Source organism: Channa argus, chromosome 5 (assembly GCF_033026475.1).
Source record: "Channa argus isolate prfri chromosome 5, Channa argus male v1.0, whole genome shotgun sequence".
Lineage (NCBI taxonomy): Eukaryota > Metazoa > Chordata > Actinopteri > Anabantiformes > Channidae > Channa > Channa argus.
In genome coordinates, this window is record NC_090201.1 from 17,265,740 (window position 1) to 17,281,030 (window position 15,291).

The window sequence follows — 15,291 nt, forward strand, 5'->3', positions numbered from 1 at the left end:
CATGGGCAGTAACAGCTTCCTGACCTGCAGAGTAAAAGGCAGTACCACATTATTAAATGCAGTGGTAGGGGCATATATAATGTCAAAATAATAAGTAAAATAGCCTGCACTAAGTCGCACCCAGTTATGTGTTAACTGCTTGCAAAATATTATAATATAGAAAAACATACAAGACACATTAAATCATGAACTAGAAAGTTTCAACAAAAATAATCCAATATGTGCAAGACTGGAAACAGCCTAATGTTGATCAACAGTAGATCATTTTTAGCAATTAAATGTAAAAGCAGTTCATGCCCAGATTTTGCAGAGATGCTATATTTCTAAACCCTGTATTAAAAATAATAAAAGCTTTACACAAACTGAAAAAAACAAACAATTTTTTATTATGTCAATTACAGCAATGTTTTACTTGAGGTCATTCAGAATTTTGTCTTTGTTCATCCTTAAATACATAATCTTGATGCTGAAAGGCAAAACATGTAAATTTATCATGGAAATATATAAATTAGATTCAAATCATATTCTTCAATTTATTTTCCCATAACATGCTACAAGCATTCAAGCACTGCCTGTGTGTCTCCTATCCCACTGGATATGTTCAAAAGTAAGAGAAAATAGGGTGAGCTATAAACTAAAAGTAAAAAGTGTTTTCTTGGTTGGGTCTTACTGACATTATCATAACAGCCTTAACAAAAACTCAAACAAAATTTAATTTGTCCTAAGACAAAAATCATTCACTGTGACTTGGCTCTTGAGAAAATCTACACATGATGCAACATTTCATGTCCACTTAAAACAGAAACACACACACACAAAGAAAAAAAAAATAAGTAAATAAAATAAAATAAAAATTCTGCATTCAATTTAGCTACTTTTCTTCCAGGATCTGTATCATGTATTTTGGCACATAAAAGTTGGTTCATGTGTCATTTTCATGTATTAAATTGCTCAAAGGCAACCAATTCTGAGATTTGCCAAAAAACAAACAAAAAAAAAAAAACATTAAGTTTGTTTTAAAGTGCTGACAATGAGCTGTATGGAATATTAACTGTTTTCAAGACTGACATTGTAATACCTGCTAATCTCAGATATTTAAAAAAAAAAAAAAACAGAAGCAAGTAAAAGCATGATGTACTTGATAATTAGACAAAAGGATTATCTGTTAGGCCGCACATCCAACCATAAGCATATACATACTTACCACACACACATTTACAGTGTTCCTGAGGACCAATTGTTGCAGTAAACAACTGCCATTTTCATTTATGTTTCCCAAACAAAATAAGCCAATAAGATATATACTACAATATAATGACTACATAAATTTAAATCAAACATACATACTTTGCAAATTTTGTATTAACTGAAGTAGGTGCCAGTTTGGATAGACATGGAAATCGGCTTCAGCTAGTTACACCCTATTCAGCACATGCATTAAGAGACAGTGGAAACATCCAAAAATCTAAACAACCAATAGGGAAAAATATGTAAAGAAAGGATAAACACGATTCCCTAACCCTAACTGATGCATGATTGCCATTTGCAATTTATCTGCTTTCCCAAATTAACGGAGCCCTAATGTTACTGTTTTGGGTCAAGTAATGACACGTTTTGTATATATTAGCTTAATGTCATTTACATTGTCTTTTTTCCTTTTTTTGCAAGGCTGGCTAAAATCAAGGCTCAGTTCAGTTCAGACAAGACAGATGGAAGATAAAGAGTTCCCTCCTTTAATTCAGCATAGGCATTTGAGATAAGCAGACTTCACTAGGTTTGAGTAAATAAGCCCACAACAAAAAAAGTCAATGCCTTGATTAGTCCAGAGATGAGAAGTAAGCATCATATTCCCAGGAGGAGCTCACCAGTGTCCACATGGTTCACTTTATCAATACCTCCTGTAACACAAAAGACGAAGATGAGCAACTTTTGATAATCTATTAATTGTTTAACTTTTGATTTTGATTTAGTGTTTTTTCCTTACACAATGCACATGATATGATGTAGTTTTTAAACTAATACCAGTCCATCCAACATGGGGATCAATGTATCCAGTCATAAATACAACTGAGTACTCTCTAAAAACCAAGTTATAAAGGCATTTTGGTCAAAAATATAAAAATTAAGGCTCTCAGCCTGTGTAAATGTATATAATGGTTTTGAAACATCCCTCTGACTTTTCTATATTAAAATATTTCTCTGCTGAAAAACTCCTCTCGATCACCCAGAGGAGTTTTCCATCAGTACGTGGTTCAGATGATGTCAGCTGGAGAAGTTCTGGAAAAGCAGGTCTTTATCTCACCTGAGTGTCTTTTGGCTCTTGAATTGGTGCTTCATCAATTTTAACCTCAGCAGGAGGAGCTGCGTTGGCCATTTGTAAGCTCCTGGTGACTGGACCTCCAACCCTCTCCCTTGATCGGAGAGAGAATCGCTCCTCTTTCCTCAGCTGTTGTGGTGATGTTGACTTGGCCTCTGCTAGCCTCTTGGGTGCTACTTCTTTTCCCATACGCTGCATTCTATTGGCTGGCCGTTGTTGTGCCGTGTCACTGGGAGTGTCAGGGGATGAAGGCGTGGGAGGCAGCGACTGAACTTGGCCCTTCTTAGTTTTTTTGCCAGCAGAAACTAGTGCTGGAAATGAAGCAGGCCTCTTTAGATGGCCCAGTGTAGCAGGTTTTCTTTTGCTTACTTGGGAAGGTCCATGGTCTGTCGCTACACCGGAGCTACGAGCCCTGGTTTTTCCCAAGGGTTTAGATATCGGCCCTGTCTGCGGTATTTCACAGTCTGAAGCTTTCTTTCTAAGATTCATGTTTTTATCTACTACAGCCTCTTTTTTCACCTCTGCCAGAACTTTCTTGCCCCTTTTTACAACAGGCTTCATGGGACAGCTGACTACCATATGTTTACTGAGACTTGCAGGATAAGTAAACTCCCGACTGCAGTGAGGGCAGACATTAAAGGCCTGCTCTTGTTCAGCTTTAACAGCAGCCTTCTTTGCAGTAGTGGCAGCTTTATTTTTCTGTGAAATTGCCTTCTGAATGAGCTGGTTCTTCTTCTTACTGAGGGCACTCATTTTTGTTTTTCCTGTATCTTGATTAAAGTTTAGTCTCTTTGGCTGACCCATTCTACGGAAAGCACTCTGGCCTGAAGTGGCTGCTGTGGGTGACACAACTCCATTTGGGCTCTTCACTATTTGCTTGAGGGGGATGGGGTTCTTCTTGGGAGTGTAACGCTTCTTATCACTGGCATTAGCACAGGCTAATATATGCTTGTGCAGTTCGGGCATGTTGTCAAAACTGTTGCCACACTTCGTACAGCGAATGGCAGTGCTGAACGTTTGTGGTATGTTGTGGGTGGTGAAGTTAGTGGCCGAAGCCACAGAGCCTGCATGAGAACGGCTATGATAAGGAAAAGGAGGTGGTTTATAACTGGGGTAGTGTTGATTAATGCCAAGGCGAACGTCGGGGTCTTTAGGCTTCCCTCCTTCTGATGCCATAATTTTTATTGTAGTGTACAGCTCCTCATTGGGGTCCTCTGCCCCATCTTCTGCATGGTTACCATTAACATCATCCTCTTTTGCTACATCTGAATGTGGGGCAGGTTCATCTGTTATCTCTGGTGCTGGTGTTGAAGGGCTGCTTTCCTCTTTGGCTCTGGATGGATCTGTGTAGTTTTGTGGTCTAAGCTTTCCACTCTCTACAGTTGTATGGGAACATGTCTCGTTTGGATGTAGATCTATTTGGTGCTGCTGAAGGTTACAGAGAAACGCAAACTCTTTCGAACAAATAGAGCACACAAAAATCTTGCCCACCCCGTGTAGTGTTGTCCGGTGAGCCAGCAGGGCTGGAGCTTCACCAAACAGCTGCACACAGAATTCACATTTGAATGGCCAATCTGCAGCATGCTCTGTTATATGCCCACTTAGCTCTTTGATAGAATTAAAAGGCTTTTCACAGACATTACACACAAAAGTCTTGCAATATGTTGAGTCAACTTCTTCTGCCTCACAGGCTTTACCCAAAGGTTTATCATCAGGAGTAGGAAGCTGAGGTAAAGACTCAACAACATCCTTAGGTGCATTATTTTTAAGTGACAACTCATCTACGCACTGCTGATGCTCTTCTTTTACCTTAATCTTATTCATGGATTGTGAAGCTAGTGATTGGGATGGGCTGAGTGATGGAGAAGATGTTGAAGGAGATAAGGATTCTGGTTTGGATGGAAGAGCAGCAAAGTTGGAATTCAAAGGTTTCTCTATCTCCAAGTCAGAGTTATGGCTCATTTTGCAGTTTAGCTGACTGTTTCTAATCATAACTAGAGAAACATCTACTGTAGAAGGCAGCTCTTCTGATACAGGCTCATGAGGGCTTTGCGTTACTGAACAATCAAGGGGATCTTTAGGTGGAGTGTTTGCTGAGTCCAGTGATTTATAGATACAACTGTCTTTCTCGTCTTTGTTTTCTACCTTTAACAATGTCTCCTCTGAGTCTAACATAGGCTTGTGTTCAACAGATCTTGGAGACATTTTGGGTGAGAGGACAGGAAGTGGTCTCAGTGCAGGTGAATCTGAAGGCTGAGAGAGGGGAGAGCTGGGCAAAGTCAGTGGGGATGGTACAGTAGGTAGCACAGGGGGAGGCGGTGTTGGGGATGTCACAATCGAAGTACACGGCGAAGAGGGGTTCATGGTGACAGGGGTCAACGATGGTGGAGAGGGATGTGCAGAATCAGATGCAACATTTGTAGAGCGAGAATGGAAACCACTTGCTAAGGCTAAGGGACCCTCCTCGCCTGGCAAAGGCAAGCCTACATACTCATTCATCAGCACCTTTTCAAGCATGCTGGTGTTAGGCTTCCTCTTTTTTATTAGTGGTTGTGGTGCCGAACTTCCCTTTAATTCGGGTTCAAGTGTGTTCTTGTGATTCACGCTTAAATCTAGAGCAGAATCCCCCAGCACCTTGTTCAAGCTGTCACTTTTTTTGGTCAGAGAATTTGACAGATCCAAGGGCTGCTGATTACAGGAATTTCCTCCGCTTGTAGATGGTGTTTCGCTGTGCATATTCTTTCCAGAAGGGCTCAGGGTGTCCCCCTCATCTTTGTCCAATAGGTTACTAGGAGGTGACGAGCTGTGGCTTTCTAGTTTTGGCACCTTAAGCGTGTATGAGCTTGTCACCTCAGTTTTACAGCTCTCTGATTTCAATGTAGGGCTGAGCTGTGGAGATGATGGGGGAGAAGCGGTTCTTCTCTTAAATCTGCTTGAAGCCCCTTGTAGTCCTGTGACTGGCAGTGGGGAGGCCAGTCTATGGCTTTCTGTTATCAGGGAAATAGTTGATTTTTGAATATCTTGTGTCTGAAGGAGCTGTTTGAGCTTCGGTGAGAGATAAACAGTTTTCTCTCGCTGACACACTGATGAATCTGTGGCTTGTTGGAAAAGTCCTCCTACTAGCAAGTTGGACGAGGAAGATGTAGAGGAGGATGATGATGATGATGATGATGATGAGGCTGTCAAAGATGCTGTTTCTGTCTCCACTTTAAGACTGGGAACAAGTGGGGGTGTAGATGTTCTTCTTTTTCCTGCTGGTTGGCCAAAGTTTGTTACTTGCTTTGCAACATTCATTCTCCCCTCCACCTTCAGTGCCTGACTGATCTGATTTGGGCTGATTATGACTGTGTCCAGACCAAACAAAGCTGCTGATCTCGAGTCCACCTCTATTACCTCACAGCTGCTCGCCGAACTAGTGGACACAATTTTGCCATCAATGTAGAAGGTCAGATTTTCAGAGATATTTTTGGAAATGTCAACTGCATAGTCATCCCCATCCACCTCATCTTCTGTATCTGCACTGGGCAAGTAGACCAGTGGAGGGCTGGTGCTGGGCGATTCATCAGGCTGTTGCTGCACTGATGCCTCTTGCAGCAGCATGCCTTTCCTGCGAACTCCTTTTGGTAACAAGTGCCGTTCATGTATTCTGCGTTGGTGGCGTCGCATATTGGTGTGTGTGCCAAATGCTTTATTGCAGTATTTGCAAGGATGAAGTTCCTTTGACTCCCCATTTTCATCCAATAAAAAAGGACGGTCAGCATGGTTTCCCAAAACTTTTCTCTGTATCTCAGAGTTGTGTAGAGATCCTCTAGTAGGCTGGGACCCTATGGCTACATAGTGAATAGTTGGGCTGGTGCAGTCGGGACTTGAACAGTCAGTCTGCACTACCGGACTGAACGGATCTGCTTCTCCCGTCAGAGTGCCAGGCCTTTTCTTAGGTCCGTTCTCATGCCTTCTCTCATGCCGCCGCCGCCCCACCTGTGAGCCAAAGGATTTACTGCAGAACCGACACTTGAAAAGTTGTGTTTGCTGGGTGTTGATGGCATGAATGTGTGTGTGGCGCTCCAGACCCTGTTTGGTTGAGAAATGTCGCTCACAGTGCTGACAAGGATATGACTCTTCATGAGGATCACTTTCAAGGTCTCCATCAGGGTCGAGGTCAAGATCAAGATCAGCATCTTGTTCATGCACTGTAAGCAACAAAGACTCAGACTTTACCTCTGAATCATTTTGGCTTTCTTCACCAGGAGTCGGTGACAAGTCACACTGCTTTTTTTGTAGAGTTGCAGGTATATTCTGAGCAGAATGCTGCTGTACTTCAACTATACCCTCAGAATAATCAGAATTCTCCTCCTCCTGCTCTTCTTCTTCATTGTCTTCTTCTTCTTCCTCCTCCTCCACATTTCTCCTGTCTGTCAATTCTACTGACATGTCCTGCACATCTCTGTGATCAATGCATCCCAGTGCCTGGGTTTCCTGGCACTCCAATGAGGACCCTAAGGATGATGGCTTCTCGTCTTCCTCCTTCAGACCTACAAACAAAGGTGGTTTCCATTACACAATGTTTAGGGGTTTCAAGAAACACAAGTAACATGCTTAAAACTTGAAAATAAAGACAGGTCTTGACAGGCTTTTTAGACCACTTGACATTTGGGCAAGTAGCTGAGATGTTTTACTTGTAGGTAGCTAAATTTACTTGTCCAAAAGAGAAAATGTAGACGTATTAAAACATAAATAAACTAAACAGTGAATTTGTCAATAGTTAGCTTATTAATATGCAAAGCTAGTAGATAAGTAAGGGTTGTCCACTAATACCAGGGACACAAAAAAGGATGAAACTGACTTATAATTAAAACAATACAATTACAAATAATGTAAGAATTTAATGTTGTATCTATGTTTTTGTTGATTGAGAAAGCAGAAATACTACAGTGAGATGAACAGCAGAAAAGTTAACATGTTGATAGAATATCTATCTGACAAATTAATATAACATCTATAGTCTGACTTTACACCTTATATTTAAAGAAGCTAATTGATCCAAATACTGAAAGGGCCTGATTCATAAATATGTTAAAACACTGGCATGACCTCAATGAGATTACGGGGCCTTTGAATAATGCATAATAAGAAACATACAGGCAGGAGTGTTGTTCTACCCTTTTATTAAAACTAAATTAAATAAAGCTGACACTGTGTTACTGTGGCTTCAAAGAGATGGAACGGGAAAAGAAATCAAAGCTCCCATAAATCAATTTGCTGATCTATTTGCTGATTTTTCATTGCTACAGATATCAGGAAATAGTAGTTACTTAACGCACAAACCAGTGCAGAGATACCTGAAGGCAGGGCCCCTGTTTTTGAATGGTATTCATTGTAAAATAGTCTACTACACAGTGAAGATTCAACAATTGCAAGATTTTCTGCCACGTGGTCAAAATTAAAAAATATTTTGCAATTTTTTACTATTGTCTTTGCAAACATTTTGGTAAAGTTCACAGATCACGCTTTGAACAGCTGCTTACAGTGAGGCAAAACAGTCAGTCTCTAAGCTTATAGGTTTAATATACAATAACCTTATGAAAAAGTTGCAAGCTTCTTTTAGCTGTGTTTGTTTTTCCTTTCAATTCTGTTTTTTTTAAACCAGAAATCGCATAGATCAGCAAAATTTGAAGCTGCTGAAGTATTTTCTACATTTTCTTAACAACACAGATATTTTGCCACATTCAAACAGGGTGAGCGCTTCATCTGTAGCGTGAATCCTGTCAGTAATGCTACATAAAGTTATTGTAAAATTTGGGGGCGGCACTGGCGCAGTTGGTAGAGTGGCCGTAGGGTCACACCCTGCTCTTCCCAACCACTTGTCGAGGTGTTCCTGTGCAAGAGACCAAACCCCCAACAGTCCATTCCCCTCCCCAGCTGTGCTGTGCCGGTCCAAGCCCGCTAGAAATCGGGGAGGGTTGCGTCAGCAAGGGCATCCAGCATAAAACTTGTGCCAAATCAACATGTGGACAAATGATCCGCTGTGGCGACCCTGAACGTAGGGGATAAGTCAAAAGGGCCAAAAATAAATAAATGTATTACGTTTATTGTAAAGTTTGTAAACAGGGGTAGGACAACATCAAATAAGAAATAAAAATGACCCGATCTCTGGTTCTCCTGAAATCAGAGGTTGTGGACACGCTGCATGCAGCTCTACAATGAAAAAGATTTTAACAAATCTGTAGCGGGGTGACCCACATAACACAAAAGTTTACATAAAATTTACTTGCTTCGGGTAAGCGTTAATGTCAAGCCCCGAGAGACATGGTAAGTTGATAAGTGCATGAAAATATTTGAATTAACACTAATTGATGACAATAGGTCAACTTACCTTCTTCCTCATCCCACATTTCTTTGAAAGTGGGTTTGGTTCTGCTTGTTTTCTTGAATCCACCCAAATCCGCCTGTCTGGCTCTCTCAACCAGCTTTCTTCTGGCTACGAGTACAAATTAATACATCACTTTGTATCAGACTTTAACAAAAACAAATATTTAGTTGGCAGAAACTGTCACAACGAAGAAATAATGAAAGTAGGGCTACACAACGTTAGAAAAAAACAAAACAACAACAACACTGCAATTATTTCCCCTGCGATAATGTATCTACTGCAATCTAAAAAAGAGAAATATTTGCCAGATGACCTAAATAGCTCAATTTGTAAAGAATTTGTAAATCTACAATGAATGGTGAAAGGTTACAATTAGAAAAGGTTCATAACCACTTACATTGTGATATTTTATTCGACATGTCACTGTTTGCGTATCTGTCATCTCTTTCCACTCTCTGGTCTATGACAGTGGTCCCTGTTGTGTTTACAGTCTTCCTGTGTTATTTACTAGCATTAGCAGAATGTAAGGGTGTTTTTTTAAAACTATCAAATAATTAATCAATTTATTAAATCATAGCACAATGGGGTGATGCTCTGTGCAAACAGAATTTAGCTGTCCTAAAGTGCACTTTTAAATTTAAATATATGAACTACCCCCCACTAAACTTCCTAATGCTGCTTCACATTTTAGTCATATTTATGGGCATGCATGCAACAGTAATTTAACACATCTGATCATATGAATAATAATGAGTTTCAGGCAATGGCTTAAAGAACACAATTTTGAATTCTCAAGCCTCATCCAACCCTAAGAGGTTTCTGCAGCAACACCCATCATATGAGTATGTCAACAAGGTCATCTGACCTGACCTACAAAGCCTAATTCATACCAGGGAACACATGCTGCAGGTCAGTCACCTGACCAGCATGGCCAGATGCATTTTGCTGAATCTACAGCAACACAAATTCTGTGTACAAGCAAACCAACTCTGCATTTCACTGGTTAAATAAAACATAAGATGCTTGATATTAAGCTTATGGTAACAGGACAGGTAGGCTTTGTAAAGGTTGAATTTGCTCAGTAGCACAGAACTGCCAAAAGCCACCACACCACACTAGAGTGTATAGAGGTGACGCCCTAGAGGCTATTGCCTAAAGGTTACACACAAAATTAAATGGACTTCTTTATTTTAAAAGGAATTACACAAACTCAAACTACAAAAGCCAGGACCAGATTAAAGCCATACAAATTTAAGAGCTGTGGCTGTCAAACCTTCATTTCACTTTGAGGTACAAGAAGGATGGATTGCTTGTTTTCATGCTTTGTGATGATTACACCTTAACACAGAATCCAAGTCTGGAAACGACCTTTGCAAGCATCAAAATCCTGTGTTGCATTGTTGTGATGTTATTTCAGTATTTCTGCCAGATTTCTTAACACTAAAGCATTTCCCCGTGCCAGAGATCTTACTTCAACACACATAACTCCACAACTGGCAGAACAGTGTTATATCGCCTCTACTACATAGTCCTGCATTGGAATTTGCCACGATCCAAATATCTTTAATGAAAATACTATGTCCAAGGTTCACACTGATAAATTGTAAATTTGACATATACTGTACCAATCAAAAAGAGAGTTTCTTATAAAATGAGGGGCCAGGTTGATGGTCAACCTGCCTTACTAAAACAGAGATATGTTTAGGGTGTTTTGTCAAATGTTGAAAAAGGTTTACGAAATAACGCATGCTAATGCTATAAAATCGGGCTACAACATTAGAATGGTCAGTTACAAATAGTACCACTGCGATAAATGTCTTTCCAAAGTATTGATATTCTGAGTTTAAAGAACATTTCACTCCAGAGTTTGCCATCTGTTCGTTTACTCAGATATTTCCGTGTTGTTTAGACGTAGCCGTTTAGCCTAATGTTAGCTTGCAACTATGTCAACTCGCTCAACTGGTTATTCTGGACCCAAATACGTGAAATGGATCATTTTAAACAATTCCCACAAGATTTAAGAGCTATATTTAAAGTTGTTATCCAATACCTGCTCCCCGAGGGGCCTGCAGTTTGATCAGGGGGGCCAGCTAGTTAGCTAACTTGCTAGGCCATCATCAAATAGGGAGGCTCACCGATGGATGGCTTTGGTGCTTTAGGAACTAAAGGAAGGTCACATCCTACAACGCCAGGACCCACGGGAGGAAAAGCTGCCGAAAAGTTGCCCACGTACTCGTTCAACAACTAAACTGAGTATTTTAGTACAAAGAGGATGCCCGTGTGTCGTTATTTATAGCTAAATCCGCCCGCAGAGACGAATTTTGGCTGGGGTATCAAAGTAGTGAGAAGCCCCACACATCGGAGCCGTTAACGTTAGCCTCCACTAGCCTTCCTCCTTTAGCTAGCTAGCTCGCCTGCTCGCTCTTCAACTTCGTCTGAGCCACTAGCAAATCAAACCGTGCATCCGTCTATGTGGCATGTGTGCAGCACACATAGAAAGCATTCAAACCAACCAGTAATGACATCGTGGTTAAGAGTGAGGCCTCACCTCGCTTCGCCCTGGCTGAATTTTTCCTGCTCAGACTGCTGGCTCTTTCTTCCTCCAGTGCAGCTGTTATCTCGGGGTTGTCTTCCACAGTGTACCACACCAGCAGCTCCTCTCCCGGCTCGATAGGCTGCAACAATGAGAGATGAGCTCGGCCTCCAATCACAGCCGAGCTTGCTGAGAAGCAAGCGGAATATCTGGGCCACTGTGCATCTAATCAGTCTAGGGGGTGTATGGAATTTGGCACCGTCTTCTCTATAGTCTCCTGCGGTATATACTGTTGGATAGTATGTTGAATGTACTGCATCTGTTGTTACCTCAGTCTAACCTATTCTTATTTAAGCATGATTGATAATTATCTTCAGTGTCCATAATTTCGAATACTACATCAGTGAGGTTACAGCCTAATGTTTTATATTTTGTTGAAGCTGATTTAGAGAGGGACTTGATGCAACCTTATGGTCATTTTGGAGCATGTGTTTTATTCTGATGTTGAACTGTACCGTTTTATACAGACCGGTCTTATTGTTATTTAGTTAAGTGTTATGTGGTGCATAAAGTAGATCCTTAAATATGGCTATACAGTTGAATTTAATCTCTAAAAAAGTTCAACACAATCTGAAAAATATAGGCGTCATAGCCGAAAGACTGTATTATAACATTAGTTACATGAACATAAGATTTCATGTTCAGGTAACTTTAAAGGCAGAGAAGTAAGCTATATCACTTGTGCAGCTAGATCTTTTAAATAGGTAGAAAATTGCTGTTTAGAATTTTCTAGTTGTTGCTATTGTTGGTTATTTGTGCTATGATTGGTAATTAACAATAAAGGCTAAGTTGCTAATTAGTGGTTCTCATATCATAATGTGTGCATCCTTTCGATACAATCCATCCCAGCACACTTATTATGCATTCACTTTTTCAAATTTCAGTCTGTGTACCACTGGAAATAGGAGTTGTTACATTTTCTGAGTGTGTGTTTAACTTACCCTTAACACTTTGTAGTAAATGGCTCTATTGATCTCCAGGGGGAAAAGATTTTGCTCTTTACTGGAGCGTGCCCAGTTCACATATCGCAACCAGTTCCCCTTCATGGGGTCTGTGGCGTCAACACACATCCAGCCCCGTGCTGGGAAATAAACCTGCAGTACACATGTACAAAGATTAGGTCATAGAAAAACGTATATGTATATTGTTCTATCTAGGAAGCCTGGGTAGAAGCACTGAAAGCGGTCACCTTTGTTCAAGTGGCTAAAACATTTGTCATAACATTGTAGTAATACTTTTTCTTTCTAATACAATTTCCTTTCAAAGCAGCATTTATTTGTCAACTTATAATGTGACTGTTGCAGCCGATGACTGATTTTATAGCTGTAGTATGAACCCATTTGACCCGTGGGTGTAATGCTCTATTGAGAATGTAGTTGGACTTGTTTTAGCCAGGGAGTAATGACAAGAAAGGTGGAGGTGAGGGTTTTAGGGAAAGTAGCCAACAACGCAGCCTGTAACATACCTCCCACATGTAAACATTACTTGTCACCTGGGACCTTTTCTTCTTTTCTCCAACAAATGGACCAAACCTCTTTCCCTTAGGAATGACCTGAGTGGCCCATACACCTGAAAATAGAAATGTGGAACAACATCTCTTACCTTTTATGATTTTATATTTTAATTACTAAACATGTTTCTGTACATGGGTACATTTAAAGAGTAGATCCCACTACAGACATTCTGTTCTGTGTTTTACTTGTGACTCAGACTTTGTAATTACAGTGAATAACTATCAGGATTAATTTAGAGGGTTAATGTGGAATGTTATTTATAATTCATTTATGAATGAGACTGTTTCGACAACATGTGACAAACTAGTTCAGCTCAAATCCACAAGTTTCAAGGCAATTATTTTTACATGACTATGTCTATAATGTCAAACTATACTTTGACATTACACTGGGCTAAGAAGTATTATTCTATTTTCTCCTAAGTAAACAATAAAGAAATTAATTAGTATTAGTCACCTCTACAGTCTAATGCAATCCAATATACAAACTCTACCAAAATGTCTACTTTTATTTTGTGTTTTTACCAATCACAGAGAATTAATTAAATTATCTGTTATTCCCCTGACAACATTAAGGCAGTGGTGGGTTATACACTCACTGGCCACTTTAATCAGCCAATACATGGCAGCAACTTAGTGCCTTAGGAATGCAGACTTGTTCAGGAAGATCTGCTGAAGTTCAGACCAAGCATCAGAATGGGGAAGAAAGGTGATTTAGGCGATTTGGAACGGCGCATGGTTGTTGGTGCCAGATGGGCTGTTCTGAGTATTTTAGAAAATCCTGATCTACTGCGATTTTCCACACGTAATTGCATCTCTAGGGTTTATGAAAATAGTCTGAAAAAGAGAAAATATCCAGCAAGCAGCACTTCTCTGGGCGAAAATGGCTGGTCTATGCCAGAGGATAGGTGTGGTCAGAGTAGAATGACCAGCCTGGTTCAAGCTGATAAAAGGCAACGTTACCTCAAATACCCACTCATTACAACTGAGGTATGCAGAACAGCATCTCTGATAGCACATGTTGAACCTTAAGGATGGGCTATAGCAGGGGAAGACCACACTGGGTAAAACTCCTGTCAGCTAAGAACAGGAAACAGACTACATTTCAGAAAGGCTTATAAAGATTCGCCACAGCGGATCATGTTCCGCAAATTCATTTGGCATGAGTTTTTAAGGGCGGATGCCCTTCCTGCTAATTTAAACTTTTGTAAAAATGTCAACAAAAACTGAATATTATGAGCTTCACATACATTATATCTTGGTGTTGTCTTTGGTAGGATGAGATCGTGCACTCGATAAAGTAGAAAGTCAGTGTATAGCTCCTTGTGGGACAAAATCTAATGGATGGTGTTCATCAGGTTTAGGAATAATTAATTTGTAAAGGATCCCCACTGCACATCTTAAGTATAACAGAAAATACTGAAAGCCTTTTTTATTTCAGATATGAGTAGGGCTCATATCCCCTCTTGGTGACACTATCTGATCAATGTGAAACTGTGAAGTTCTCTAGTTACCATTGCAGCCTAGCCTCACTGTGGCCTAGCATCAGAGGTTGCAGACAGTCAATATTATTACTTATTTACTCACCAATACGGCTTTGATTTATAGCAGAAGGTCCAAAACTCAAACAGTCAGGCAAACCCTTCCACACATGAGCTGGAATTCCATCTAGAGTTTCCACCATGCTTGCCGTAATCGCCATAACCTATTGTAGATAGTACACACAAAAAACACACACATTTCTCATCGCCTTTTTCCTTCATTATCACAAACTCTCGGCTTTAGGTGCATTTCTTTTTGCACATTTAAAGATTTATCAACACTAAGCAAGGCACGATCACATGAACTGTGATTATAAAGTAAGTGATTAAAAAGGAGCAGCACATGTGAATGGATGCTCTTAAGGTTAACGCTATACCAGATGCCTTTAAAATATTTAGGGGTTTTTTGGTGTTGTTTTTTAATTTAACTGACATCTAACACCAGAAAAAAATGTCAGTGCCTCTTTTCCATAGTGGTTTGGGTGCCCAAGTTCCTCATATGAGAATGCTGTGCCTCATTATGAATGTAACATTATAACATGCAAATTTACCCACTGGTAGAAGTTTGAAGCTTCCCGGTCCCCAGTTAGCCTATGACACAAACCAGTTTGAGCCTCTACATTAGCCGATGATTCATAATGAATTGATGTTCAATTTTTTGTTTTTAAATTACTAGCAATGCACTCTCTTTTCCTCAATTATCCATCAAAAAACTAAAGAGTCTTTTATTTACATTCCCCCAAAAATAGAGAAAAGCAGAAAATGTTCACATTTGAGAAGCTAGAACCAGCGACTGATGAGGAAAATCACTCCAAAATTACTTGATTAATGGAAGGCAAAAAGTTTCTGCATTGTGGAAGTTCAAAATGTCCTCATCTAAGGCATCTACTATTGTTTAGTAACTTGCTTTTGTCCCAGCTGGCAGAAGAGCCGATTGTTAAGGAGCACAATGATCCG

The 15,291-nt window shown here is 40.1% G+C and overlaps 1 protein-coding gene across 2 annotated transcripts; it reads right to left on the reverse strand.

Moving 5' to 3' along the window:
- Positions 1-363: 363 nt before the first annotated feature.
- On the reverse strand, positions 364-14,510 carry prdm2b (PR domain containing 2, with ZNF domain b). Of its 2 annotated transcripts, XM_067503437.1 has the most exons (7): positions 14,381-14,510; positions 12,746-12,849; positions 12,222-12,374; positions 11,236-11,362; positions 8,691-8,795; positions 2,303-6,849; positions 364-1,898 (listed from the first exon to the last, which is right to left on the reverse strand). In XM_067503437.1, the coding sequence occupies exons 1-7, from the start codon at positions 14,493-14,495 to the stop codon at positions 1,881-1,883; spliced, it is 5,169 nt and encodes a 1,722-aa protein (XP_067359538.1). In that variant the 5' UTR covers positions 14,496-14,510; the 3' UTR covers positions 364-1,880. The 2 variants fall into 2 exon arrangements, with proteins under 2 accessions (XP_067359538.1, XP_067359539.1); XM_067503438.1 differs by lacking the exons at positions 11,236-11,362; positions 12,222-12,374; positions 12,746-12,849; positions 14,381-14,510 and adding an exon at positions 10,738-11,185.
- Positions 14,511-15,291: the final 781 nt, after the last annotated feature.

Excerpts from the sequence above, each read along its gene's own strand:
- prdm2b (XM_067503437.1), bottom strand. The coding sequence starts at position 14,495 with ATGGCGATTACGGCAAGCATGGTGGAAACTCTAGATGGAATTCCAGCT. Across the intron at positions 12,375-12,745 it reads GTAATGTTTACATGTGGGAG|GTTTATTTCCCAGCACGGGG; the intron begins GTATGTTACAGG and ends TGTGTACTGCAG. Across the intron at positions 8,796-11,235 it reads TTCAGCCAGGGCGAAGCGAG|CCAGAAGAAAGCTGGTTGAG; the intron begins GTGAGGCCTCAC and ends TTGTACTCGTAG.